Raw genomic sequence first — 27,294 nt, 5'->3', positions numbered from 1 at the left:
ATTTCTCTGTAACTGTTGATATAGAAAAAGAATATATATCTTTTAATCTGCTGCAATAGAGCCTCCTTGCTCCTAAAACGTTATTTATTAATTACGAAGTGCAGGAAAAGCTCCGTACCAGGGCTGTCCAAAATATATCGATATGTCGCTGCGTCGTGTTTTGTGTATCGATGGGCGCTCGATTGAAATGTAATTTTAGCGCCAAAACCAACGCTCAGCGCGGCAAACTGCTGATTTTTATTGTTGTATACCACAAAAAGAGGGAGAAAAAAACCGATTAAAAGTAGAACACAGCCCAATAGCTGACTAAGAATATTTACTTGACTACATACACATATCGTGATGGTTAATAATGAAAATGCAATTGGTGCTGGTCAGCAGGTCATTTGGATTGGCAGCCACGAGCCGAACACATACGTCAAAAGTTTGGAGCACAAAAACGTGTATTTCTACAAGAAGTGCGTCTATGGACCGTTGACGTTAAGTGTGGGCGATTACATACTGGTGGCCAACGCGGACGCATCTGAGCCGGACACCGTCGAGGGTTGTGACATCGCCAAGATTGTGCATCTGTACGAACTGCGGGAGATGACCCACAAAGAATCCTGCCGTGCTATCGTCCAGTGGTACTCACGCCCGCAGGCCATACCGCAAAAGCATTTCGATGAGGACGACTTATCCTTTGATTTTGACTTGGAAATAATTGAAGAGCATCGTCCCTACGACAACGACGTCGCCTTGGCCTCCATTTATCGCAAGTGTCTCGTCTTGGAGAGCAACTCGAAGAGCACAGCTCAGCAGATAATTAAAAAGAGCAAAGTGCCGTCAAACTGTCTCATGTTTGTGACACGCTACAAATTCCTAAAAGTGAGCAACGCATATCGGTTGATTCCGCTCGAGATACATTTAGATAATGAACCAAAGTCAGCCAAAAAACGACGCTCCGTTCGAAATGGAGTCTCCGAGCCCAAATCGAGCTCGCGCCGACGCGTCTCAATGGCGGCAGGCTGTGAGGCGCCCGTTGAGTTTGTGGACGTCAACACTAATGCCAACTATTTCAATAGCGAGAACAAAGTGTCGCCCATTAAAATTGTGGGTGGTCGAAGTGTGGTGCGTCTTTCGGAGAAGAAGAAAAGCCTGAGCAATGCAGCCGCCGCCGACGGTGTTGAGCCAGAGATCAATGCCAACTATCTGATGGCCTCACCACTGACCGAAAAGAATCCCAAAGTCTCCACACCCAAATCACGAGCATCGGCTGCTCGTCGCAATCTAAATCTCAGTCTGGACAAGGGCGGTGACAGCACTGCCGACTCGGAATGCTTGAACTATTCGATTGTGCAGCAAACTCCAGATCCCAAGACGCCCTCGAATGACATGAAAATCAAGCTGCGCATCTCGGAACGCAGAAGATCGGTGCGTCTAGCATCGGTTGATTGTGAGCGTGATCCCTTGGATGCAGTCGAATCGTACGTCACAGATACGCCAAATACGCAGCGACGAAAGCGTCTGGGTGTTACCAATGGCGACATCTATCATACGCCCACCAAAAAGACCAAGGAGCCAGTGGAACCCGTGGGCACCGAATTGACACCCTCCACGCGTCGCAAGAGCATTTTGAAGTCAGCCACAACGCGATTGGGTAAGTCCAAAATTACTTGATGAATCTTTAATTAGTTTATTTATTAAATCCGTTCTTTCGGTATGCAGCTGATGGCACGCCCAGACGCAGCATTCAGCTGTCTAATATTGTGGAGCAGCGCATCTTCAAGGACAACGACATCATATCGACACCGAAGCGCAGTCGTTCCAAGCTCACTGATGAAACGGCTGACGCGGATTACACGCCAGGCAAGGCGAGCCAAAAGACACCGACACGTTCGCGACGCGTGAGCACCACAGGCACAAGGCAGGCATCGGCAACCAAGCCGAAGGAGACGGCTCCATTGACACCATCGCAGAAGCTAAAGAAAATACGTGCCGGTGAGCTGAGTCCCAGCCTGGAGCATCGTCGTCAGCCCGTGAATGACAAGCACAAGTCGCAGTTGCAGCTGGCACGCGAACAGTTGCATGTGTCGGTCGTGCCCAAAAGTCTGCCGTGTCGCGAGAAGGAGTTCGACAATATCTACAACTTTCTGGAGGGCAAAATTCAGGATGAATGCGGTGGCTGTATGTACGTATCCGGTGTGCCGGGCACGGGAAAAACGGCCACTGTCACCGGCGTCATCCGTACACTGCAGCGTCTGGTGGCCGAGGATAAGTTGCCAGCTTTTGACTTCTTGGAGATTAATGGTATGCGGCTAACGGAGCCGCGACAGGCTTATGTGCAGATCTACAAGCAGCTGACGGGCAAAACTGTGTCCTGGGAACACGCCCACACATTACTGGATAAGCGTTTCACAACGCCGGCGCCGCGTCGTTTGACCACCGTGCTCCTCGTGGACGAGCTAGATATATTGTGCAATCGGCGTCAGGATGTGGTTTACAATCTGCTCGATTGGCCTACCAAATCGGCGGCCCGCCTAGTGGTGGTCACCATAGCCAACACAATGGATTTGCCCGAGCGCCTGTTAATGGGTAAGAAATATTAATCAACTTGCCTGCAACTGTAGCTAATCCCATCCGCTTCAATTTTCAGGCAAGGTCACATCGCGTCTGGGTCTTACGCGTCTCACTTTCCAGCCGTATACGCACAAGCAGCTGCAGGAGATTGTCACCGCACGTCTGGGCGGCTCTGAGGCATTCAAGGGTGAGGCTGTGCAGCTGGTGGCACGCAAGGTGGCCGCAGTCTCGGGAGATGCGCGTCGTGCTTTGGACATCTGCCGTCGTGCCACAGAAATTGCCGACACCGCCGAGCAGCCGGCGGGAGTAAAGTGCGTGAATATGCTGCATGTGCAGCAAGCGCTGGCCGAAATGATTGCCAGCGCCAAAGTGCAGGCCATCAAGAACTGTTCGCGGCTGGAGCAGATGTTTCTGCAAGCCGTTGCCGCCGAAGTCACACGCACCGGCGTCGAGGAGACTACGTTTATGGGCGTTTACACGCAGCTGGAGACAATTGTGACGTTCATGGGCTTGGCACTGCCAGCACCCGGCCGTGCCCTGCAACTTTGCTCCAAGCTGGGCGCCGAGCGTCTCATCATCAGCGAGCACTCGCGACATGATCTCTACCAGAAGATACTGCTCAACGTTAGTCCCGACGACATTCACTATGCGCTGCGTGTGGAGGGCAACTGAACTCATGATAATTCCGATGATTAGGTTTTAAAGCTTTTAAATTATTTAATATTTAAGCCTCATGTTTAAACAATTTAAAGTACAAACTCGTTGTTAGGAATACCAAATAGAATACAAACACAGTATAACAATCGTACAGCACTTTCGGTGAAAAGACGGAATAGATGAACAAATGATAGCGAAAGCCAACCATAAGCAGGAGGTAGAAAGCCGCCGGCAGCAGAACCAGGGCCGCATACAGAGGCGCAACCAAGGAATGGGCTGCCCGGGCATACGAGGGCTGCAGCTGCATGATGCCAACACTACGCAGATCCGCACGCAGTGTGTGCACAATTAGATAGAGGAAGGAATGTATTTCAGCGCTGTATGTGTTCAGCGTGACAAAGAAGCCGACAATGATCGGATTGTAGCTGGTCTGGCCAATGTAGCCGGGCGTCAGATCAATCGTTGACAAACTGTTCGAGTTGCCCTGATAGAAGTAAAACATTCTGGCCACAAATATGGTCATTATCGTCTTGTAGACATGCACCAATCGCACCGAGAATTTGCGCGCTGTTGTCCCATAAGCCTCGCACAGCTTGTACGTCTCGTCCAGCGTGATGAGGAGCGTGGGCAGCAGCACGACGTTCTGCACCTTGTACAGCAGCGCCACCAGCATTAGCGAACAGGTCAAATTGGTGTGCAGCAACTTCAGCAAATTGCTCCTCGGCTGCTCATCCAGCAAGCTGCGTCCACTTTCCCGCTGATGCGGCAGAGCTGTCCTATAGCCAAGCACCAGAACCAGCGCCAGACAGCACCAGAAGAGCACCAGCACAGGCAACAGAAAGCGTCCTCTGCAAGTGTATACATATATATATTAATATATATATATTTAAAGATTGTACTTTTTTTGTAATTCAAGAGTGATCCATGTTTGGTATGCTTCAATTTTGTTTCGCAAAGGTCCTAAACAAAATTTCAAATGCTTATTTATATTAATAATAATAAACAAAAAATATTTAAATTCCACAACTTTAAAGTCAACTACGAAATTCTACAGCGTACAATTGATGATTTAAGTATTTTTTTAATTGTTGCGTTACGAAATTTTTAATATTCAAAGTTGTATTTACAATCTTTCTGTGATATCTGACTGTTCTTTCTCTTTCTCCCTGGTTGAACTTTATTTCTTTTCACTATCTCCAGTAACAGTCTCAATTTGCATTCTATATCTCTATTTTTCTCTCTCCGTCGACTTTTACTCTCACTCTCTTTTCTATACCTGCAATTTCTCCAATTTTACTTGCATCCTTCTCAGATTTGTGTTCCCTCTTTCTCGTTACCCTTTGTCTCTCTGTAAGCATGCACTCTCTTTCTCTTTCTCGACTCTCTCTTGCACTCGCCCTTCTCACGATCTCCTTACTCTTGCTCTCTCAGTTAAACTCTCCAATCTGATAGATTCATCTCAAATGATATTACTTAATTGGGAGCGTTTCTTATCTCAGAACAATCACTGGACTCATAATAGATATACAAAACTTACACCATATATTGGGGCAGCTCGAAAAACTGCACCTGCCCATTCAGGCCACGAAAGCAGTACACCAGCAGGAATGCGAAGCCGTTGAAAACAGCCTGCGGTGTATCGGTAAACTTGCGCAGACGCGCCCAAAACAGCAGCAATGAGAAGAGCATCAGTGTACTCTTAATGGCCGCTAGCCTGTGGAGATAACGCATCAGAATGAGCAGGATGAGCACCACGAAGATCTTGCGCTGTTGCCAGAGGCAAGTGGAGGCAATCTTGTGCAAATGCCGTCCATCCAGCTCCACATTCGCTTTGGTAATGCGACGTCGAAGTGTCTTCAAGGCGATGAGCATAAGCAGCGTGTTGCCCAGATAGTACCAGGTCTTGTATTCAAATTCAATGAAGGACGAAGAGCCTAGTGTGAGGATGCGTATGGCATAGCATACCAGCAGTGGCACCGGCAGCGGTATGGATAGCTTCAGGTGTCTCGAATAGAGAGGCGGCAACAGAATCTTGAGCAGCGCCTGCGCAACATCAATTGTTAGGTAAACGGCGGCAACAATGGGTAACAGCAATAATAGGCCCTGCAGCATGGAACTGGTCAGCACAAAGTCCAGCAAATGACTGCCCACATTCAGAGCAATCCCAATTGCCAGCGAGAGCAGCAGCTGACCCACTTTCAAGCGATACAATTGCAACTGCTCCGTTGCCATATCGATGAATAACACGCTCAATAATATATGCAATGAGGTCTGTAAGGAAAGGGCTTGTTAAAATATATAATCTAGGATTTGTAATCACGCACCGCCGTAGTGAGTGCCAGTCCCACGGCTATGAATCCGTAATCGAATTTCACTAGTGACTCGGACAGTTGGCCGCTAATCTCACGTGCCACGCGCAAATAGTTTAGCTTGGCATTCTCGTAATGCACGCGGCTAGCTAAGCTGCCATCCCCAAGGCGCAGAGGCTGCAACAGCTGCTTGTGCAACAATGTGGCCTCCTGATACCAGTGATAGTAGTCTGGAAATGATTTATAAATAGAGTATAATAAATTAAGCTTCATAGGTAGAGGTTCTCACCACTACGCCGAACATTATCATGTCCAAACTTGACACGAGCCTTGTTGAGTAGATGATGTGCATTGTAGAAGAAGGCGTACATTTGATGCTCCAGCGATAATGTTTGCAGCATCTCGGGTATCAAGCAACCAATGGACATGGTGGGTATCTCAATGGACAGCAGCAAAGCCAGCGTTGGGGTCAAATCAATTTGATTGTAACGCTTCGTGCTCGCTCTAAAATGATGTAATTCATTGTTAATTCATGAACGAAAGAAGTGTCAGCTTTACTTACGCATATTTGCTGCAGTTATTGCTGTACAAGTAGAGTGGCACTGAGGTCTCGGCGGGTGTGTTGCCGCCATGACCACCGCCATCAGCCATGCCATGGTCCCCAGTCAGCATAAGTAAATAGTTGGTCATATTCTATGGGTGCGGGTTAAATTTGATAAGATTCGATTGTGTACAGCCAGCTAAGTGCAGAATATTTGCCTTGTGATCCAATATCTTTTTGATAGCGTCATCCATTTCCTTAAGCTTATGCTTTATCCTTGGACTCTCATTACCCTCAACGTGTCCAATGTGATCCAGGCCCAGATAGTGTAGTATGAGCAGCTTCCAGTCTTTCATTTCCAATTCCGTTTCCAACACTTTGGTAACATTTCTGTCACCCTCATAGAAATCGTTGACGTAAAATGAATCATTATTGGCGGCAATGCGCGTAAATTCACTGGGAAACAAATGCACCCAGGTGTGATCACCAGCAAAAGAAACAACAGCATTGTGCTCTTTCAAGCGATGCAGCAGCGAATCCTCAACCTGTTCCGTGTGGCCCACATTCAGCGCAATGTCTATAAAATTGGACAGTGTGCCGGTAGTGATACTTTTCAGCCGTGGCATTGTCACTGTCGGTATGTCCACGTGCAGACTGAGCTTGGCACAAGCCCTCTTATGGGCCGCTGGCATGGTGAACTCATTGGGAAAGTCCGCACGCAAGGCATCAATCAGAAACAGTATGAATGAGTCATAACTGGCCGTCGGGATCTGCAGGCTGTAAAAGTGCAAAGATTGTAGCATATGTGGCAATAACCACATACATACATCTAAACATATATGTATAATTTTACTGATAAACTACTTTTCTCCATGCAGTGTTGTTGGCCGGTCAATTGGCAAGGTATTTTCTTGCTCTGCAACGTTGTATGAAGCCGGAAAGAAGCCAATCAGAAAGAGCAGAGTGCCACACAGAAATAAGGTTAGCATATATAATGTGTATGTTAGATGACTTTTGTGCTCCTCCATTGCGATGAGGTTTCCTCGAGCATTACAAGAGCCTACCTCCGGTCGCCTGCCATGTAAACAAACACTACTGTGCACAACAGCGTTGCCAGATGTTCTTTCCACAATAAAAGTCCAATGCGTTGGCAGCCCTGTAAGAAACCAGCTGATTGCGAGCTAAATTACATTTTGTTGTTATTTCAATTAAATGGTGAACATTAAAAGCACACGGCAATGGAAACTTGCGGCTTCATCTTAAGCAGAGCTGGTGAATTTGAAAGTTTACTAATGCGCTGCTCGTATTGCCCGTTAGACATTGAGATTGAGAAGTGGCAGGAATTCGTGCTACACTTTCAGAATACGCACGCCTTGAGCAGCAAGGATAATTCAAGCTTTCTGGATATAGAAGAAATCGCTGTAGAAGAAAATGTTGCTAAGAATGAGTATCTCACCGTGCCCATTGAGGAGGAGAACACCGATTTGAAGGAACTATCAGAGGTGGATATGTCAAGAATCTCCTCATCGCTGTCGGATTCAAGTTTGGGTGAAAATCAAACTGCTGAAACTGACTACAATACTCAATCAGCAGATGACGCGGATCAGGAGCCAGCATCATATTCGCCTAATTACAAGGTAATTACATTTACTGCGAATGTGAAATATTTATTAAAACTAGCCAATTCTTTTTTAGTTCAATCCATCATTCTTCCGACGAGATCCGCGCACATTGCACTTCATTGAATCATATAAAAGTCAGCCCTGTCTATGGAATCCTGTCTGTAGCAAATACAAAGACTCAGCTGCTTGCAAAGCCGCCTATGCGCAGCTCATCGCAGAGCTGAAGACACAAATACACGTCTCATTTTCAGAACATACTCTTAAGGCGGCCATCAAAAAGCTACATATGCAATATAATTTGGTGGAGAGGCGTGTATTGAATGGCACTCAAAAGACAAATTCTGTGGCCTTCAATCACTTCACAAGCTGTGATTTTTTAAAAGCATGCGAAGATCAAAGACACTTCTTTAAGAACTCAATTATTCAGGTAATGTTAAATAAAAACTTAAATTAACTTGTTCTATAAATATATGCCTTATCCGGCAGCTAAACTTTTTGAAAAGGAATAAGATCACCACAGACTTTGTACAGCTGTATGCCAACTTTCCGCAGCTCTATGACAGCAAACACAAAGAGTTTTCCAGCATGATTTCACGGAAGCAAGCCTACGAAGCAATGACTGCCCAATCTTTGGTGCCTCACGGTCGGGCAATAAGATGCGACGATGTCTATCTCGCTGTTCAGTGCCTCCGTCAGTGGTACTACAAGAGTACAAAGAGCAATCTTAAAACGGGCAATGAGTCGGAACAGTTTTACTTAAAGGCCTGCGCGTTCTTACCCCACAAGATGTTCAAACAGAAGCTAATTTGCGAACTCTGCCAGCAGGAAACATCCTCGGATCATGTGCTTCAGGCGCACATGTGCAAGGTTCATAACATTGGGGAGCTACCCTTCAAGTGTACATCATGTGATCGGAGTTTTGTAGGACGCGGCGATTTGGCGACGCATATGCAACGTGTCCATATTGGAAAGACGCACAAGTGCAATTACTGTGAAAGGTCTTTTGCTGTAAATTCGGATCTTCGTCTACACATACGTACCCACACCGGTAATAGTATATTGTGTGAGCTGTGCGGCAAGGCCTTCAGACTGAGGTCTCAACTGAAGCTGCATGTCACCGCCATACACACAAAGATCAGAGCATTTAAGTGCACCATGTGCCCAAAGGACTTTTTGAAAAAGGTCGATTTGTCGGATCACATCAAGAGCCATTTGAACATACGTGATAAGATATGCACAACATGCGGTAAAGGATTTACCAGTTGCCATTCACTCATTAGACACCGGCAAATACACGCTGAAGTTAAGAAATTTGTTTGTAAACTTTGTGAAGCCAGATTCTCGCAATTTGTGGGTCTAAACTCGCACATGAAACGTACGCACAACATTGTGCGTAACAATGTACAGAAAACTACAGAGCATTTAGTTCCAGAGCAGACAATAAGTTGATGTGCTACATTTACGAAACATTTAAGAACTTAATAAATGTAAGAATAAAAATTTCAAATTAATTTTCTTTTAACTGAAACGATGTTATCGATATGCTTCAAAATAATCGGTTTGTTTTCAACGTTACTCAGCACTGCTGGACGCACAGCTGGACTTGTTTCATTCGGTACGCCGTATATAAAAATAATTTCAATTTTCTGGGCTTTATTAAAGCGCTAAAAATGGAAATATGCGCCAACTTATTAACCAATACCAACTATACAGAATTTCACTTGAAGTGCATATATTGTTCGGTCGAAAGTGATCTGAAAGACTGGGAACAGTTCGTGCTGCACACGCGAAATGAGCATCTTTTGGATGATGCAGATGAAGGAAGTGCCCAAAGTGAAAATGAAATCTTATATGCCCGAGACGAGCATTTTGAGGCTTACGGAGACACTAACAACAGTGTCAGTGACATGAAAGAAGAGAACGACCAATTCCCTGCCGACGATCTGAGGATTGAAGTAAGCAACTTGCATTAAGACACTTGGTTTTTCTATTCTCATTTGGTGATATCCATTTAACAGGAGTCCAATGAGTTCATTATGGACAATTTTGTTTTACAATCACCAAATGGAACGTTAGTGCTTGCCTCGCCTAGTTATAATGGTATGTATACGATATCAGAGACCGTTGAACAAGACATTTCTGGCGATGAGAGTGAAAATTGGGCGACAGGGCAGGCGACAACAATTAGTAAGGTATTCTACGAATATATACGCCCTTAAGCAATTAATCAATTTTGAAAAATTAGGATCACTATCCGTCAGATGATGCCGAATACAATGATGACGAGCAATGGGTCAGCTCCACTGACTCTGATGACGAACAAGGTGTAAGTCAGCCCAAACGTAGTCGAAGTAATTCAACAATAATGCGCAAGGTAATAAATAATTCATCATTAATATATGTAGCGTTATTTACTATGAGATACATAGTAACATATTAAAACCTATTTCAGTTGCGAGTTTCTTTCACACGCCACAATCCCCGTGTACTACACTTCATCGAAGAATTCAAGAATCAGCCATGCTTGTGGAACCCAAATGATTCAAAATTCGGCGACAAGAAATTCGAAACTGAAGCCTACAATTCAATAATTGAAGGCATGGGCGAAAGAGCCGATGTGATTTTCACAGAAAAGGAACTGAAGAAATCCATACAGCAATTGCTTAGTCAATTCAACTTAGCCAGCCAAAGGGATGACTACAAACCGCTGACTGGAATGCCTGCAAGTTACTTTCGTAAATGTAAATTCCTCTCGATCGCACCTGCCCATTCACAAAGTGACAGCGACGACGCCGATGAGAGTGTCCATTCGGACGTAATACAGGTGAGATTCAAATGCAAAACAATTCTTAATATTCTAAATATCAATTAAATGAATTTTAGCTAAATTTCAAAGAGATCAATAAAATGACGACCACTTTTATTGAGACCTTCGAAAACTTTCCGGTGCTCTATGACAGCTCGGTAGCTGAGTTTAAATCCCTCGAAGCACGCACTCAAGCGTACATTAAGATAGCCCAGATGCTTGCACCGAAGATGCGTGTCAACGAAACTGAAGTTCATCTAGCCGTCATGCGATTGCGTAAATGGGCCTATATGACACTTCGGCGCGTTAAATCAAAGGAATTGCGACGCGCCTGCTCCAAATCAGAGCTGCACTATATTCAACAGTGCAGCTTCCTGCCGCCAAAATCGGAAAGCTTCGTTATCAAATGTGAATTATGCGACAAGCGTTTCTTCATCGACTACACTCTTCGCACGCATATGGTCAAGGTGCATAATGTGGGCGAACTGCCATACTTGTGCTCCCAGTGCCCGCGTCGATTTGGCATACATCACGACATGGAGCGGCATAACTTGCGGCAGCACTGCGAAAAGTTGCTCAAGTGTGGATACTGTGATAGCACATTTTCACTGAAGAACGACCTCAATTTGCACACGCGTATCCACACAGGGGAGAAACCGTACGTGTGCGAGCTGTGCGGCAAATCCTTTCGACTGAAACTGCTGCTGGACTACCACATAAATGGTTTTCACCTGAACCTGCGACCATTTGCGTGTGATCTCTGTCCCAACACTTATCGAAGGAGGGTTCAGTTGAAAAACCACATGAAAGCCCATTTCAATATCAAGGATAAGAAATGCAACGAGTGTGGAGCAGCATTCACCTGTCCGACCAGCCTTTCCCGGCACCGCAAGGCATTTCATAACACTCCCAAACCTAAAACCCAGACTTCAATTCTATAGCATAGGCATTAATTGTAATTAAATAAAAGCAATATAAATAAATAATTTTTTCGCGCCCACAAATAGATTTTGCATACTTGATGCCGCTTTGCAACACTGTGCACCAGCTGATTGCTATCGAAACCAGAGTCATTTGATAAGGCTCTTCAATCTTCAAGCGCAATCGTCATTTAATGTGTACAAAATGGTGATTTGTGGTACAGTTCGGGTGCGGAACAATTACGAAGAGTTCTTATTAAGCTGCTCGCACTGCAAAAGCGGTTGCGACGTGGAAGTGAGTCTAGAAAGATGGCAAGAATTTGTCTTGCACATAAGAAATGTACACAAACTGAATTTGGATGAGGAGAAAATATGCTGTGCTCGCAGCATCGATATAAAGGAAGAGCCAACGCCAACTTGCGATACAAGCGAAGATAGTGAAATCGAAGAGGATGGTAAGGATTGTTTAGCTGAGGAAGCGTTTGTGGACCTGCCCACCGCATCGACCGACGAAGAAGAAGTCGATAACGATAGCGACTATGATTACGATGAAGATGAAGTAAATACATTTAAATATTCAAATACTTTGTTAAAATAAACTAACATTTTTTTCGCACAGATGGCAGAAGAGAGCCAAATTGATGATGCTTCCCAGGCAGACGCTGACGCTGATGGAGAAAAGAGCTTTACACCAACAGTCAAAGTAAATACTTTAATATAGTGCTTTGACAAGAGCTCATCGAATTAAAGAAGTCACCATATGTTTCTTTAGTTTAATCCCACATTTTATCGACGCAATCCGCGCATCACACAATTCATAGAGCTGTACAAGGGCCAACCTTGCCTCTGGGATCCCAAAAGCTCGGATTTTAAGGACAAGGTGAAACGCACTGCTGCCTACGTTACATTAATAGAACAGCTTAAGACTAGTATTAACGTTCATCTCACCCAGTACAAGCTGAAAAAGTGCATAGCCAGTCTGCATAGTCAGTATGCGACTATAAGCCGTCAGAAGCGTACCAAGAAATTAACAAAATTACCTTTGTATTACCATGAAATGTACAGTTTCCTTGGGAAACGCTCCGATGTGGATGAAGCGGAGACCGACGAGGAAAGTGGCGACAACAAAATTAAGGTAAGATAAGCTGTTTAATTACAAACATTTTTCACCCATTTGTATCTCTTTTTTCAGTTGGTGTTCACTGAAACGAACCATCTGACATCTCATTTTATAGAGCTTTACTCAAAGTTTCCACAATTGTACGATCCTTCGCACAAGGACTTTGCAGTTCTGAATGAGCGCAAGAAAGCATACATTGGGATGTGTGATCTGCTCTGCAAAGACTTTTCGCTGGACATCATTACATATTACGATGTGTATGACAGTGTTCTCTATCTGCGCCAATGGTATTCCAGAAAAATCAAAGGTCTGACGGAGACCCAAACGATCGGTTTATTGAAGGCAGAGAAACATTACATTGAGGCATGCAAAAGTTTCTTGCGAACGAAAACATTCCGCCAGAAAATACCCTGTGACGTGTGTCATACTAGCTTCAGCACAGATCACGCGCTCCAGGCCCATCAGTACAGAGCCCATAAGTTTGGTGACGGCGGCTGGTTCAAGTGTATCCTCTGCGAGAATCATTTCGAGCGGCGCTGCCATTTGCAGCAGCACAATCAGCGTGTCCACATGGGCAAGACTTTCAACTGCGGCCTGTGCAAGCGCAGCTTTGCCTTTTCTAGCCAATTGAGCAGTCATATGCGCACCCACGACGAGAAGCATATAGCTAAACCATTTGTCTGTGAGTTCTGTGGCAAATCGTTCAAGCAGAAAATTCAAATGAGCAATCATGTGACCGCTGTGCATACCAAAATTCGGGCATTTAAGTGCACCATGTGCCCCAAGGATTTTCTAACTAAACGCGATCTCAAGGATCACATCAAGGCGCACCTCAACATACGCGACAAGGTCTGCGAAATCTGCCAGAAGGCATTCACCAATGCGAATGCCCTGGTCAAGCATCGTCACATTCACAAAGAGAAGACTCTGCAGTGCAGCTTATGTAATACCAAGTTCTCTGAGCGCGTTAGCTTGGGTGTCCATATGAAACGCACGCATAAAATTATTCGTAATAGTGCAAAAGTTGCTGAGGTAACGGAATCCGCATTATATTCTCAAACATTTCCACAAGTTGAAGACATTTCAAATAAATAAAACAACACTTTGAAAAAATCATCCTTTGAAAAATGTTTATATTTAAATATAATTACCGTTTGTTCGCTTTTTGACTCTTTTTCCAACACTGCAACAGCAGCGGCAACCACTGTGGAAAACAGCTGTTGTTATTTTGATTGAACTGCGGCGTGCTAGTTATACGGATTGAACAGCGGTTACGTGCATCGGTTCTGCTGACTATGAGAAGTATTCTAGCTACATTTTGGCGGCAATGCGATGCAGCCACTCCACAAAGGCTGTCCATCGTATTGACTGCTGTTGCCGGTAGCCGGTACCCCAACTGCAACGGGGGCGGCAGTCACCGTCTATTTGCTAGCAATATTAAAGACAATCGGAAACCAAATTCTAGTGAACGTGAGCGGCCACACTGTAATGTGGGCACAATTGGGCATGTGGATCACGGCAAGACGACGCTAACGGCGGCAATCACCAAAATCCAATCCAATAAGGGTCTGGCCGATTACATGTCCTACGAGCAAATCGATCGTGCGCCCGAGGAGAAGGCGCGCGGCATCACCATTAATGCCTGTCACATTGGCTACGCAACTGAGGATCGCACCTACGCACATACTGACTGTCCGGGTCATGCGGATTACATTAAGGTGAGTAAATTTGTAGCTGCTCCATCTTTTTATGAAATATAAAACGCTTTGCAGAACATGATTTCGGGCGCCTCGCAAATGGATGGCGCTATTTTAGTTGTGGCCGCCACGGATGGACAAATGCCGCAAACACGAGAGCATTTGCTATTAGCCAAGCAGGTGGGCATACAGCGCATTGTGGTGTTCATTAACAAGGCGGATCTGGTCGATCAAGAGGTGCTTGAACTGGTTGAGATTGAGATGCGTGAAATGTTGACGGATTTTGGCTTTGATGGCGTCAACAGTCCAGTGATTTGTGGCTCTGCATTACTGGCCCTACGCGGGGATCAGTCAAAGTTTGGTGTGCCCGCCATCGAGGAGCTTCTGAAGCACTGCGACAAGTATATACCGACACCCCAGCGAGATGTCAAAGCACCTTTTATTCTGCCCATTGACAATGCATTTACTGTGCCCGGACGTGGAACTGTTGTCGTTGGCACCATCAAGCGCGGCACCATACCGCGCAATGCGGATGCGGATCTCTTGGGATTCAATCAAAACTTGAAGACCAGCGTCAGTGATATACAGATCTTTCGCAAAAGCGTCCCGCAAGCGCTGGCTGGTGAAAATGTAGGCGCCCTGCTCCGTGGCATCAAAATTGCATCCGTGGAGCGCGGCATGTTGTTATGCGCAACTGGCTCAGAGGATATATCAAATCATTTCGAGGGCTCGATGTATTTGTTGTCCCGCGCTGAGGGAGGCCGCTTCAAGCCAATGTTGTCCAAGTATATACAACAGCTATTCAGTATGACATGGAATCTGCCAGCTCGCATTGACATTGGTGAGTTTTGTGCGTGGTCTGCTTTCGAAGCTATGAAGCTAATGAGCTATTAACTTATTCCAGTGCCCTGTGAGTCAATGCTGATGCCCGGCGAGCATGGTCAGATACGTCTTACCTTGCTGCGCAAGATGGTCATGACACCCGGTCAAGCGTTCACAATACGCGAGAATGGAGCCACTGTGGCAACGGGCATGATTACTCGCCGCCTGCCATCTTTAGATCTTCCCAAAAATAAACTATCCAAAGCGTCGGTTATTTGCTAACAGCTTTATTTGAAGCGTTCATTTCGCCTTTGTACAAATTCTTCTGTTTAAATTAATTGTACATGTGTATGTATTTAATATAAATATTTAGCATATTTCAAACAAATGCGAACAGTTAAATTTGCATGGATTCTTTTGTTTTTGCTTATTTTTGGGGTTCCGCTCTTTGAATCACGCTAATACATAAGTTACAAAAAATATGAGAATACATAAATTGAATACAGCATCGATACGAATATATGTATGTGTATATATATAAGAAGTACTTATTATCTTAACACGTACAAGTCTCTGTATTGCAAACGGTTTTAAGGCAACAAATCGGCCTTTGTATACATTCATTTATATAACATTATCATGTTACGTTAAGTACATTTTCTATATAAGTATTATATATGTATAATTTAAGGTACAAGGTTCACTTTTTTATTGCAACTTAGGAATGCAGTTTTTTTTTTTTTTTTGGGAGTTAAACTCCCGGCACGTGTAAATATTGCATTGGTTCGAAACCTTCTTTCAACACTCTCATTTATAGCTACAAAACAACTAAAACTTGGCAAAACGGCGGGCAAAGCGGATTGTGGAGGGTCAGCAGGGGAGTTTGATTTAAGCTAAACAGGAACTACAATTTGAAAATTCATCACCTACATTCAGCTAAGACTCTTATATTACAAAACAAAAAAATATAGAAAACAATTGCAATCACGTCAAATGGCAATTATTAGATTTTTGTGAGGAATTCATCGAGATTTAAATGCGGCGGCAACTCGATCTCCTCCAGTTTAATGTCGCTGTACTTGAATACCACCTTGAACGGATGAATGAACTTTTGATCCATTGTAAACTCGTCGCTCTTCGGCTGTAATGAAAATCAAATTGTAGTATTAATATATACAAACATATTTTGGGACAAATGTGCTGTTGTACCATTTGACGTTCATTGAGTTTCTGTGTTAGCTTGTCCAGAAATACGTTGGTTATTTCGCTTTCGTAGTCATCCAACTTGTATGACTTCATAACCTTGAGAACCTGGGCGGTGTTCAGCGATGTGCATAGATCGCAAATCGTTTGCACATCCTCCTCACTCTTACGGGACTGCAACAGCTGCGATACCTGATTAAGGGGCGCTAGTGGCGACAGCACCTCATTTGACTGCAAAATACGAAAAGTTAGATCGAATGGGAACAGAATGGGACTCCAATGTGCCACTTACCATCCTCTTGTCGCGCACCCAATCCTCAATGCAGCCCAGATTATAGCGTATTATCATACCTGTCTCCCACATGCAAATGTCTCCACGGAGCATCAAACAATTGAGCGCAACGGCGCAGACAAAGTATAACAATTGGCTGAATATCTGCTCAGCATAGATGCTATCTAGTCCAAAGTGCTGGAATTGCTTATAGAAATGCTCCAGCTGGCCAATCAGCTGCTTCCAAGCGGGCACATTCCCATGTTCTGGCGATGATGTGGCATCAGTGTTCCTATTGCGCATCCCGTGCGCATGTCGAGTACGCTGAATCTCATCATTGTTCAATATGGCCGGCACAATCTTGGGATCGAGTAGTCCCTGTATCTGCATGACAAGCGCTTGATACAGATTCACAATTAGATCGAGTATTACGCGACGGTATTCGTAAAGATTGAAATTCTTTAGCTGTTGTTGATTTTGTTTCTCCGTATTAAATTTAACATATTCCTCAACATCGCCGTATTGCTTTAATAAATTCAGTAGCCTGTGAATAAAATACATTTTAGTAAACTTGTTGGCGAATGATTTAAAATATTTATCTTACGTTATTGAGTTGACCAACCAAATGACGCGATTCTCAATTGGATGCGGTGTTCTATGCATTTTCTTGATTTGCATTACAAATTTGCTAAGCAGCTCGCGCACATCCTCATCGGCATTGGTCAGATCAGTGTAACTGCAAGGGAATCAGAGAGCATTAATCAATTGCGGATATATTGGATTCGTAGCTTAACTTACCGTATGCACATAAAGATGAGATAGGCTGGAAAGCCGGGCAACAGACCAACCACAGTTCGGGGTGTTAGACTGCTGAGCAGACGCTGCAAGATTTTATCCAGATCACTGTTGTGGAACTTCATGAGGCCAAGCGGATTTTGAGACTTCTGTTTGGTTACATTGGCTCCCACGTCATTGCTATTGCTGTTGGCCGCCTTGTTGCGTATCATTTCCTCCTCCAGCTTGTGCTCCAGCTTGCCGCCATCCTGCCTGTATGCCTTCAGCTTGGCATTGGCTAGCCTGAGCTCGTCCTGCACCAGCAGGTACTGTGTTATGGCCTTCTTCAGTTCCATCCGCAAATAGCGATCGTTCTGCTTCAGTGTATCCACATTTGCCTCTTCGAACTCATCGATGCTCTTGAACAGCACCTCTTGCATTTCGTCCTTTTCCAAATTGAGCCTCTCGATAGACTGCGTCATTTCCACCAGCTTGCTGTTGTGCTCCTCAGTGATGGCCTTTAGCTCCGATTCCAGTTGCCTGTTCACCAATTTCTGTGATTGGAATGCCTCCATTAGCTCATGCACATTGCTTGCATCATTGCCGCGTAACTGGAAACTCTCTGGCTCAATGGAGCGCAGCGATTGGCTCTGTTGCAATAGAACCGCCTTCAATTGAATGCATTCCTCGCGCCGTCTACGCACCTCCTCCTGCAGTGCGGCATGTTGTGCTACAAATACAAACGCAAGAGATGGAAGGGAGAGAGAGCAAAATGGAGAGAATAAATAATGTATCCATATAACTGAGCAGAGGATCGCCCGTTACGAATGTTACCATTGAGCTCGTTGATTTCAACGCCGTGCTTAATGCTCGTGCGCAGCTGATCGTAGTCGCTGCGAAGTTTCTCATTCTCTACCTCAAGCTCGGAGACGCTATGGCAATAATGTGTGGCAATAATATACATAATTGTAATTAGACTACCGGTAACTGTAGGCGTATGTTTGTGTGTGTGAATATGTTGATGCTTAATGCTTAATGCTTTTACACAACAGTTAACAGCCTCAATGCTCAATGCTTACCGGAACGAATCCTCAGTGGGCTTATTGCGACTTGCCAGTTTCATGTACTGTTCCAGTAGGCTCTTATGCTTCTGCTTCTCCTCCTCGAGTATGGAGCGCAGCTTCACCACAATGCTTGTGCTGTCAAAGAATGAATCTACAGAAGAAACCATAATAACATCATAAGCATATCTATCCTTATCCAAATAAGGTAATCAATCAATGTAATTACCGTTCTTGTTCATCAAATCTGACGATCTATTGATGTCAAGCGTATTCCTGGCGGAGCCATAGCCAACGTCATCCTCATTCTGGCTGGATGCATTGCTGGCGGAGCGTGTGTGACGCATATCATAGGCGCTGATCCCATTATGCTGTTGCTGGAAGCGACTCAGCTCCTCCTTGAGCGTGTAGTTCTCGTTTTCAATCACCTCCTTGTCCTTGATGGCACGCTGATAGGCTTCGTTTAGCTCTTTGTTATCGATTTCAGCTAACATGCGCTCCTCGCGCTCCCGCTCATTGCCCTCGGCATTTTTGGCCATTTCGATCATGGAGTCGACTTGCTTGCGCAACTCCTCGTTTTCCATGCCCCACTGCTGCTTCTGTTGGGCCCAAGCCTCTTGCGAGTGTCCGTTTTCCTCCAGTAGTTGCATTTTCTCATCGCGCTCCGATTCCAATTGCTTATTGAGCGCCTCAATTAACTTATCCTTATCCAGACAGGCGGCCTTTATGGTCTTGAACTCTTGTTCCAAGTTTTTCTTCATCTCCAGCTTCATTCTATATGGGAGAATGTTAATAAAACAACAGATAAACTACAGATAAATACTGACTTTAGCACACTAATCTCGCTGGTCTTGTGCTTCAGATTGCTGTTGTCCCGATTGAGCTCATCGATGCGCTGCTGCATCGAAATGATCTTGTTCTCCAAGCCCATGTACTTATTCTCCATGTGCGATATGGTCTTTGCCTCGGCCTTCATACGTTTGAACTGGCGACGTGCCAAGAAGCGGCGCACCGCCGCCTGGCAAATGATGATGCTCCGCCGGCGCTTTTGATAAGCGCGACGTGCAAGGACACCGCGTACAAATCGCTGTATCTGGACGGCCCTAAAGTGATCCCGCATGGCAATGAACCTGTTCCGCGCTAGCTTGCCACGAGCATACTGCTGTATACCAGCGACCGAGTGGCACAGACGCAAATAGCGACGCCGGCAAAGCCAGCCGCGTGCATACTTGGAGAGGATGAGAGCGGCGCGCACCTCTCTCAATTTCTGGGCACGCATTCGCGCCATATAGCCGCGTGCATAGCGCTGTAGGCCATGGACGATAGCCTGAAGTTTTAGATAGCGACGTCGCTTAATGAAGCGACGCACTACCGACTGCACAATGGTGATGTACTTCTTGCGGAGATTGGCGCGCACCTGCTCCAGATAAGCCACCTGTCCGGCTCTAAAGAAGATCTGCGTATTACCAAATCGATACTTGTCCTCGTCCTGTATCCACTTCAGCACAATATTGCGGCACGATTGCTTCATGTCGTTCTTATCGATTTGATTGCGATGCGCCAGCAATTGGTATCGCATATAAAAATCGGGATATAGCCAACGCGATGGAAAACCAGCGGCTGAGATGCGCACAGTTTCCAGCACGCCGCACGCGCGCAACTGTTGAATTATCTTCGCCGTCTCCCACTTAAAGGCAATCTTGTCATCATTGGGCTGGAAGGTAGGATTCAGTAATTATTTGTTCAACCCATTTGGTTATCTATATATTTACCTTGATGCAGCGCACATAATGCGGTGTTGTTGCATGCAGTGTTGAAATCAACGAGGCCAGACTCTCCTGGAACTGTGAGCCTACAGTTTTCTTGTGCTGTTTCGATGGCACAACCTAAGGATGTCCAAGAACGCTTGTTAATTTCATATATAATGGACAGCATGGAATACGAAAACATATAGAACAAATTCATAATAAACTAACTCTTCGACGCGTCTCATTGAGTTGCTGTTGATCCCGTTGGCGATGTGAACATTGGACAGTGGACAGTGGACAGTGAACAGTGAATTGTGGACAAGCGTATGAAAATACAGATTGGCAATATATATATATATTACAAGGCGCCAGGCCATCAAGCAGTAATTGATGTGACAATAGACGGTTTATTTGGCTGCTGACAAACCTGTTTACGATTCGCGCTGATTACAACGCGACCGCCCAGAGTGGTGGTGCTCTTATTGGCATCCGTGCTGAGAGTGTCCACCTCTTCGAGTATCATGACTTGTTTGCACAGCAGCATGTTCGACTGGGCCATCACATTAGTCAGCTCCTTGGACACCGTGTCTCGGTTCTTCTCCAAAAATCCATTTACATCGTATTCCACCGTGTCCGAAAAGTGCTTTATGAAGAAACCTAAAATTTACAACACATTTTAGTGTTCGTTTCAATAACGTGTGTGAATAGTGGCTGTTCTTACTTGTGGTTCCAAATCGTGGCTTTTCAAAATGCGGATACTTGGAACACTTTTCTACAAGTTTACCGGCCCAGTTCTCATCGTTGCCCTTGGGCATCTGTACAACAAACAAACAAACAATTAGTTAATCAATTGGAATAACAATTATGAATCCTATTACTAACTCTGCATTCCTCGTCGAGCAGATCGAGCACACCAAGGCGCGACTCAATTAGATCAATGCAGGGCTGATTGTCATAAAAGTCGATCATGGTCCATGTGATTCCCTCCTTGAGATACTCTTCCTGTTCAAGCTTGAAGACGTGCTGGTTGAATTGCTGCTGGAGCTTTTCGTTCGCATAGTTTATGCAAAACTGTTCAAACGAGTTCACTTCGAACGTTTCGAAGCCGTAGATATCGAGCACGCCAATGAAGCTGCACTGTTTGCTACCGTTATACAAGCTCTTGTTCAGCACACCGACAATATACTGAAAGAGCTTCGCATAGATGTGCTTGGCCAGAGCATCGCGAGCGGCCATTGCCATCTCGATGTTGTTCGGTATCAGCACATATTCATTAACCGACTCTATCTTACGCATCAATAGCCAGCGACGCAAATCATCAGCATTAATCTTCAACAGATCCCCAGTCACTTGCAAATGCAAATCATTTTGCTGTAAGTAAATAGAGATTAAGAATAATATTCCCCGTAGAGTTGAAAATGAGTTTACAAATATATCACAAGATTCGGTGTCCTCCTCGTCGCTACCATCCTTGTACTTTTTGGACACCTCAATGTTGCCCAAATGCAGAATGCCAGCGAGTATTTTAACAATATCCGCGATCTGTTGTATCGAAAAACCCAGGACAGTCATTGCCTGCACAGTTTCATTGAACTGATCCGCATCGGAGACACGTTCAATATCGGACGCACCTCCCATGTTCAAGAATTGATAGCTATCCTGATGCTCTGCAAGTACAACAAAATACAGGTTATATATAATATATATATATATATATATATATGATCTATTTACCCAGCACTAATTCAGGATACTTGGCACGCGCCGCACACAGCTGATAGAAGATATGATAGTTGCGTTCGCCCTGCGCCTGGTAGACGACCCGGGACTTCTCCAGCAGATACGTGTGCATCGTGGCACCTTGCAGATACATCACGCCCATTTTGTTCGTGAACAGCAGCTTGGTGAACTTACCGAAACGAGAGCTGTTGTCATTGCGAGTGGTCTTCGCATTGCCAAAGGCCTCCATGATCGGTGAAGATGCCAACACCTTGCGCTCGACCTGTGTCTCCGATTCGGATCCGCCAACGGCGGCAAAGTAACGCATCGCATACTTAGCCGAAACGGTTTTGCCTGCGCCCGATTCGCCGCTGACAATGATGCTGAGATTGCAGTTTTCACGCTCCAGTTTTGTGTAGGCCTCCTCTGATAGCGCGAATATGTGCGGCTCCAGATCGCCCATGGCATGGCCGCGATACGCGCGTATAATGTTGGGTCCATAGAGCGGTAGATCCGCATACGGATTGATGGCCACCAGAATGATGCCGCAATATGTGTATATTATTTGTCGCTCACAGAAACGCACGCGCAGATTGTAGAGAACGCCCGGTTCGTGCAGATACGACAAGGTGGTTAAGTCGTTTTGGCCAACCAGAATGGCAGGATTGCGCAACGGTGGTAAATCACTTCCATCCTTCTTCAGTTTAATCTCTGTTAAGGCACCCGTTTCGGTTTGCAGTTTCAAAAAGCAGGCACCCTTGCAATAGCTCTCCAACAACGTGGCGCTCTCCCACACTTCCTCCGCATGGGGTATCCAAATCTTGGAGCCCTACGAATAACAAAAGTTGACAATTGCATTTTATTAACATGACCTGCGACAAGTTGACCAGTTTTGTCAAATGAAATGTGAGGCAGTCTGAGCTACCCAAAGCTCAGTTCTTGTCCTAAGCCAAAAAAGCTTAGCCACCCACATCTGTCATTCAAACATACAATCACACACACATACACACATCAAAACATGACATCTTGACTGAAAAAAACGCCACGCTTATCAGCGCGAAAGTTTTGATAAGACAACATGAATCATTTCTAAATTATTATCTGCCCCCCGCTAGAAATGCATGCAATGAGTCTCTGCCATGACATCAATAAGACACAAGCAGCTTGCAAGACATTAAAGAAATGCAAAAATGAAATTGGCGCACAAACACACACACACACACACACATATATATATATATATATATACAGTGCACGTTGTTATTGTTATTATGTATGCGTTTTTATAAGCCCCCCATTCTTAACACTATTGGCCGCTTGGCAAAGGTAAAACGCCAGCGACAACAACGACGACGACGACGACAGCGCGCAGCAATTGCCAACAATGCACTTGTGGGGCATCAATATATAATGTGTAATGTACCTTTGCGTATAACATCTCCTCGCTTGACATGATTGCAGCGTGCTGTTTTTCTCCGTGTAATCCAAGTACAGCTTTAGCACTTAATGCTATCCACCGCTACACTCCGACTCCTAACTGACGGCAGTGAGGAGATTGATAGGCGCATAAAACTCGTTAGCTTTGTCTTCTCAATTCGAATTTGGGTTAAACAAATTGTCCTATTTTTCTTCTTTTTTTTTTATGTTTTTTTTTTTGTATTTGCGTTTTTTTTTATTCAGTAGATTCCGTTTTTGTTTTTATAGTGCCATTTCCGGTAAATTCAAATCAATTTATTTAAGTTAATTTAAAATTAAACTAATCAAAACCCGAATTTTTTTTTTGCTACATTGGTAATTTTGAAGACACTTTGCTAACAATAACAGTTCGCCTCGTCGCCGTCTCTGAACTGACTCTGACTGACGTAGAATGTTGTGTTGCCAAAAGGGCAGGGTTGTCACAGCGCAGCAAAGTTCTGGCCAAGTTAGCCGTGTGACAAATCGTCAGTATAATTACACGTTGTCTCGTTTCGTCAACGAAAAAATATATATTATAATTATAAAATGGTATTTCCATAACATTATCTTTCACATAATTTGAATTTAATTTTTGGCGGCAAGAGGAGTTATTCGATTTACAATACTATGCAGCGTGCGCAACTACTCGCCAACACTGTAATTCTCCGTCGCTGCTGCATCTGTCAATATTTCCCGCGCAAAATTGGAGGCAGCGCATTGTCCACAAACTCGGCGACAACAATATTGAGAAGTGCTACTGCTATTTGTTGTGGAAAACATTGAACGGATAATTTAAACACTCAAAAAATGTCAAGCCCCGCTCATTCACCCAATGTTGGCTCTGGTACACCAAAACAAGGAGTGCGCACGCCCACACGAAGTAAGTTTTGATTTTCGGATTTGGTTGACAATATTAACCATGTAAAACAAACATGCATTTATTTGAAGGCTTTGCTGCACAGGATGCAGCTACGCCAATGCGTATGGGACCCGGCCGGTTGCCTGTGAGGCCCTCCGACAACATTAGTCTGCCGCCAACATCGCCGGCGAATATTAGCTTGCCCGCCACGAGTCCTGCTCGTGGTCTCGGTGGCATGAGCGAGATTGATTTGAGTTCGCCCCTCAACTATGGCACGCCCAGTTCCATGGGCTCTATACGTACACCACGTTCCGGCATACGTGGCACTCCATTGCGTGCGCGCCCAGATATTCGCACGGATAAGCGCATCCGGCAAGTGGCTATTGGAGGCACCTCGGGTGTATGTAGCTTAATCGCTTTCAAGCTTTGACCATTTACCTATAATCGCGTTCCATATTACAGCTGGAACCCATTGCTGAGAAGGGTTCGGAGACGGATCCAGGGTCCGAGGCATCAGCAGCACCGCAACTGGTTGTCTGGGGCACCAATGTGGTTGTGAGCCAGTGCAAGTCCAAGTTCAAGTCGTTCATCATGCGCTTCATCGATCCAAGCGCCGAACAGGATGAAATATCGGAGAACATTGATGTTAATCAGCCGTTATATCTGCAGAAGCTGGAGGAGATTCACACATTAGAAGAGCCATATCTAAATCTGAACTGTGCACATCTGAAGACCTTCGAGCAGGATTTGTATCGACAGCTGATATGCTATCCACAGGAAGTAATTCCTGGCTTTGATATGGCCATCAATGAGATGTTCTTTGAGCGTTATCCGGCCGCCCTGCTGGAGCATCAGATTCAAGTGCGTCCCTTCAATGCGGACAAGACGCGCAACATGCGATCCTTGAATCCTGAGGATATGGACCAGCTGATCAGTATTAGCGGCATGGTTATCCGCTCCTCGAACGTCATACCCGAAATGCGTGAGGCGTTTTTCATGTGCAACATCTGCTCTTTCTGCACCACCGTCGAAGTCGATCGTGGACGTATTTCGCAGCCAACGCTATGCACCAATTGTAACACGAATCACTGTTTCCGCATCATACACAATCGCAGCGAGTTCTCAGACAAACAGCTGATCAAGCTGCAGGAGTCGCCGGATGACATGGCCGCAGGTCAGACGCCGCACAATGTTCTGTTGTATGCCCACAATGATCTGGTGGACAAAGTGCAGCCAGGCGATCGCATCACTGTCACTGGCATCTATCGGGCCACGCCGCTAAGGGGCAAAGGATTGAATGTGAAGAGTGTGTACAAAACACACATCGATGTGGTCCACTTCCGTAAGGTGGACAACAAGCGACTGTACGAGGAGGAAGAGGGGTAAGCAACAAGGTGATAGTTTCCCATCTTTGTTATAGTTTGTAAATTATTTGTATTTTCAGCAAGGATCACATTTTTCCACCGGAACGCATTGAACTGCTGCAACTGCTGTCGAAGAAACCCGATATCTATGATCGCCTGGCGCGCGCTATTGCGCCCTCGATTTACGAGAACGATGACATTAAGAAGGGCATTTTGCTGCAACTCTTTGGCGGCACCAAAAAGAAACACGCTACCCTGGGCCGTCAGAACTTTAGATCGGAGATTCATCTACTGCTCTGCGGTGATCCCGGCACATCCAAATCGCAAATGCTTCAGTACGTTTACAATTTGGTGCCACGTTCACAGTACACATCGGGTCGTGGCTCATCAGCGGTGGGTCTGACTGCATATGTGACCAAGGATCCGGAAACACGCCAACTGGTCCTGCAAACGTATGTGATTCAAATGCTTTTCAGTTTTTCCACTCTTATTTAAAACGAAAACGTTCCCATATATATTTTTAGTGGCGCCCTCGTGTTGGCCGACAATGGTGTCTGTTGCATCGATGAGTTTGACAAGATGAACGATTCCACGCGCAGTGTGCTGCACGAGGTGATGGAGCAGCAAACGTTGAGCATTGCCAAGGCAGGCATCATTTGTCAACTGAACGCCCGCACTTCCATACTGGCAGCAGCCAATCCCGCAGAGTCGCAGTGGAATAAGCGCAAGAATATCATCGACAATGTTCAGTTGCCGCATACTCTCCTGTCGCGTTTCGATTTGATATTCCTGGTCTTGGATCCGCAAGATGAGGTTTTTGACAAACGTTTGGCCAGCCACTTGGTGTCTCTGTACTATGTGACGCGTCACGAGGAGGAGGACACTATGTTTGTAAGCTGAACTATTGGCGAGTTGAAGATATGTTGCTACATTAATGTCTAATTCCTGCAGGATATGAGCGTGCTGCGTGACTACATAGCCTATGCGCGTGAGCATCTCTCTCCGACACTGTCGGACGAAGCTCAACAGCGCCTAATTCAGGCATACGTGGACATGCGCAAGGTAGGCGCTGGTCGTGGTCAAATTTCGGCCTATCCTCGGCAACTGGAAAGCTTGATACGTCTATCGGAAGCACACGCCAAGGTACGACTTAGCAATGAGGTCGAATTGCGAGATGTCGAGGAAGCTTGGCGGCTACATCGCGAGGCCCTGAAACAGTCGGCAACAGATCCGCTGTCGGGTAAAATCGATGTTGGCATCCTGACCACCGGTCTGTCCACAGCTGCTCGCAAGAAACGCGCTGATCTGGTGGCTGCCATCAAAGAAAATCTCAAAAAGAAGGGCAAGGTGCCCACGGTGCCTTACCAGAAACTTTTCAAGGAGATCAAGGAAGGCTCTCAAATTGTAAGTTCTGATTTTATTTCCTTAATATTTTCCTTATAATTAATCTTGATTTGGTTTCAGCTAATTACACGCGAACAGTTCGAAGATGCCCTTAAGGAGGTTCAGGATGAGGGCGCCATAGTTGTCATGGGCAAGAATACCATTCGAATTTGTTAATTTTCACCACTACAAAACTCATTCATTCCTAGTATTAAGCAGTAATGTTTTTTAATAAAGATCATTTTTAAAATATTATTATAATAAACTAGTATGCCAACTTATAAATAGCACTGATTATAAAAGCGGTAGATCAATATAAACAGTTCAGGAAAGTAAATAAGTTAAAATGAAATATGACATAAGTTCTCCAACGCCGCCAATAAATCAATTTCCGATAAATGCTG

At 45.1% G+C, this 27,294-nt stretch overlaps 8 protein-coding genes across 11 annotated transcripts; 6 read left to right on the top strand and 2 right to left on the bottom strand.

Moving 5' to 3' along the window:
• The first annotated feature begins 283 nt into the window (after positions 1 to 283).
• LOC6560613 (origin recognition complex subunit 1) lies at positions 284 to 3,349 on the top strand. Its single transcript, XM_001987687.3, has 3 exons — positions 284 to 1,639; positions 1,708 to 2,574; positions 2,636 to 3,349. The coding sequence occupies exons 1-3, from the start codon at positions 343 to 345 to the stop codon at positions 3,229 to 3,231; spliced, it is 2,760 nt and encodes a 919-aa protein (XP_001987723.1). The 5' UTR covers positions 284 to 342; the 3' UTR covers positions 3,232 to 3,349.
• Positions 3,252 to 7,158, bottom strand: LOC6560612 (GPI ethanolamine phosphate transferase 2). The gene is made up of 7 exons (XM_001987686.2): positions 6,931 to 7,158; positions 6,285 to 6,843; positions 6,088 to 6,218; positions 5,815 to 6,029; positions 5,541 to 5,755; positions 4,754 to 5,487; positions 3,252 to 4,064 (listed from the first exon to the last, which is right to left on the bottom strand). Exons 1-7 carry the CDS (start codon positions 7,092 to 7,094, stop codon positions 3,284 to 3,286), a joined length of 2,799 nt encoding a protein of 932 aa, XP_001987722.1. The 5' UTR covers positions 7,095 to 7,158; the 3' UTR covers positions 3,252 to 3,283.
• A 113-nt stretch (positions 7,159 to 7,271) lies between these two features.
• Positions 7,272 to 9,183, top strand: LOC6560611 (zinc finger protein 484). Its single transcript, XM_032734318.2, has 3 exons — positions 7,272 to 7,703; positions 7,762 to 8,115; positions 8,175 to 9,183. The coding sequence occupies exons 1-3, from the start codon at positions 7,305 to 7,307 to the stop codon at positions 9,135 to 9,137; spliced, it is 1,716 nt and encodes a 571-aa protein (XP_032590209.1). The 5' UTR covers positions 7,272 to 7,304; the 3' UTR covers positions 9,138 to 9,183.
• A 90-nt stretch (positions 9,184 to 9,273) lies between these two features.
• On the top strand, positions 9,274 to 11,505 carry LOC6560360 (zinc finger protein 578). Its single transcript, XM_032735173.2, has 5 exons — positions 9,274 to 9,643; positions 9,707 to 9,880; positions 9,934 to 10,062; positions 10,141 to 10,512; positions 10,572 to 11,505. The coding sequence occupies exons 1-5, from the start codon at positions 9,359 to 9,361 to the stop codon at positions 11,433 to 11,435; spliced, it is 1,824 nt and encodes a 607-aa protein (XP_032591064.1). The 5' UTR covers positions 9,274 to 9,358; the 3' UTR covers positions 11,436 to 11,505.
• Positions 11,506 to 11,565: 60 nt separating this feature from the next.
• On the top strand, positions 11,566 to 13,650 carry LOC6560359 (zinc finger protein 235). Of its 2 annotated transcripts, XM_032735174.1 has the most exons (5): positions 11,566 to 11,973; positions 12,034 to 12,117; positions 12,187 to 12,294; positions 12,367 to 12,549; positions 12,607 to 13,650. In XM_032735174.1, the coding sequence occupies exons 1-5, from the start codon at positions 11,620 to 11,622 to the stop codon at positions 13,627 to 13,629; spliced, it is 1,752 nt and encodes a 583-aa protein (XP_032591065.1). In that variant the 5' UTR covers positions 11,566 to 11,619; the 3' UTR covers positions 13,630 to 13,650. The 2 variants fall into 2 exon arrangements, with proteins under 2 accessions (XP_032591065.1, XP_001987719.1); XM_001987683.2 differs by having other exon boundaries at positions 11,579 to 11,973; positions 12,187 to 12,549.
• A 72-nt stretch (positions 13,651 to 13,722) lies between these two features.
• LOC6560358 (elongation factor Tu) lies at positions 13,723 to 15,459 on the top strand. The gene is made up of 3 exons (XM_001987682.3): positions 13,723 to 14,252; positions 14,307 to 15,072; positions 15,136 to 15,459. The coding sequence occupies exons 1-3, from the start codon at positions 13,830 to 13,832 to the stop codon at positions 15,333 to 15,335; spliced, it is 1,389 nt and encodes a 462-aa protein (XP_001987718.1). The 5' UTR covers positions 13,723 to 13,829; the 3' UTR covers positions 15,336 to 15,459.
• LOC6560714 (unconventional myosin-Vb) lies at positions 15,321 to 23,472 on the bottom strand. Of its 3 annotated transcripts, XM_001987681.3 has the most exons (17): positions 23,253 to 23,472; positions 21,845 to 22,658; positions 21,539 to 21,777; positions 20,993 to 21,481; positions 20,832 to 20,925; positions 20,538 to 20,767; positions 20,339 to 20,362; positions 20,135 to 20,248; positions 19,190 to 20,076; positions 18,592 to 19,136; positions 18,381 to 18,516; positions 18,136 to 18,233; positions 17,326 to 18,031; positions 17,132 to 17,263; positions 16,549 to 17,071; positions 16,263 to 16,487; positions 15,321 to 16,194 (listed from the first exon to the last, which is right to left on the bottom strand). In XM_001987681.3, the coding sequence occupies exons 1-17, from the start codon at positions 23,280 to 23,282 to the stop codon at positions 16,057 to 16,059; spliced, it is 5,424 nt and encodes a 1,807-aa protein (XP_001987717.1). In that variant the 5' UTR covers positions 23,283 to 23,472; the 3' UTR covers positions 15,321 to 16,056. The 3 variants fall into 3 exon arrangements, with proteins under 3 accessions (XP_001987717.1, XP_032591062.1, XP_032591063.1); XM_032735171.2 differs by lacking the exon at positions 20,339 to 20,362; XM_032735172.1 differs by lacking the exons at positions 15,321 to 16,194; positions 16,263 to 16,487; positions 16,549 to 17,071; positions 17,132 to 17,263; positions 18,136 to 18,233 and having other exon boundaries at positions 17,932 to 18,031.
• A 495-nt stretch (positions 23,473 to 23,967) lies between these two features.
• LOC6560713 (DNA replication licensing factor MCM4) lies at positions 23,968 to 27,145 on the top strand. The gene is made up of 7 exons (XM_001987680.3): positions 23,968 to 24,164; positions 24,233 to 24,543; positions 24,606 to 25,525; positions 25,588 to 25,959; positions 26,032 to 26,398; positions 26,459 to 26,911; positions 26,972 to 27,145. Exons 1-7 carry the CDS (start codon positions 24,092 to 24,094, stop codon positions 27,065 to 27,067), a joined length of 2,592 nt encoding a protein of 863 aa, XP_001987716.1. The 5' UTR covers positions 23,968 to 24,091; the 3' UTR covers positions 27,068 to 27,145.
• Positions 27,146 to 27,294: the final 149 nt, after the last annotated feature.

The sequence above is a fragment of the Drosophila grimshawi genome, unplaced genomic scaffold, assembly GCF_018153295.1.
Source record: "Drosophila grimshawi isolate 15287-2541.00 unplaced genomic scaffold, ASM1815329v1 contig_1369, whole genome shotgun sequence".
Classification (NCBI taxonomy): domain Eukaryota; kingdom Metazoa; phylum Arthropoda; class Insecta; order Diptera; family Drosophilidae; genus Drosophila; species Drosophila grimshawi.
Note: the sequence above shows the minus strand (reverse complement) of the source record. Positions and strands in the feature narration are given on the sequence as shown.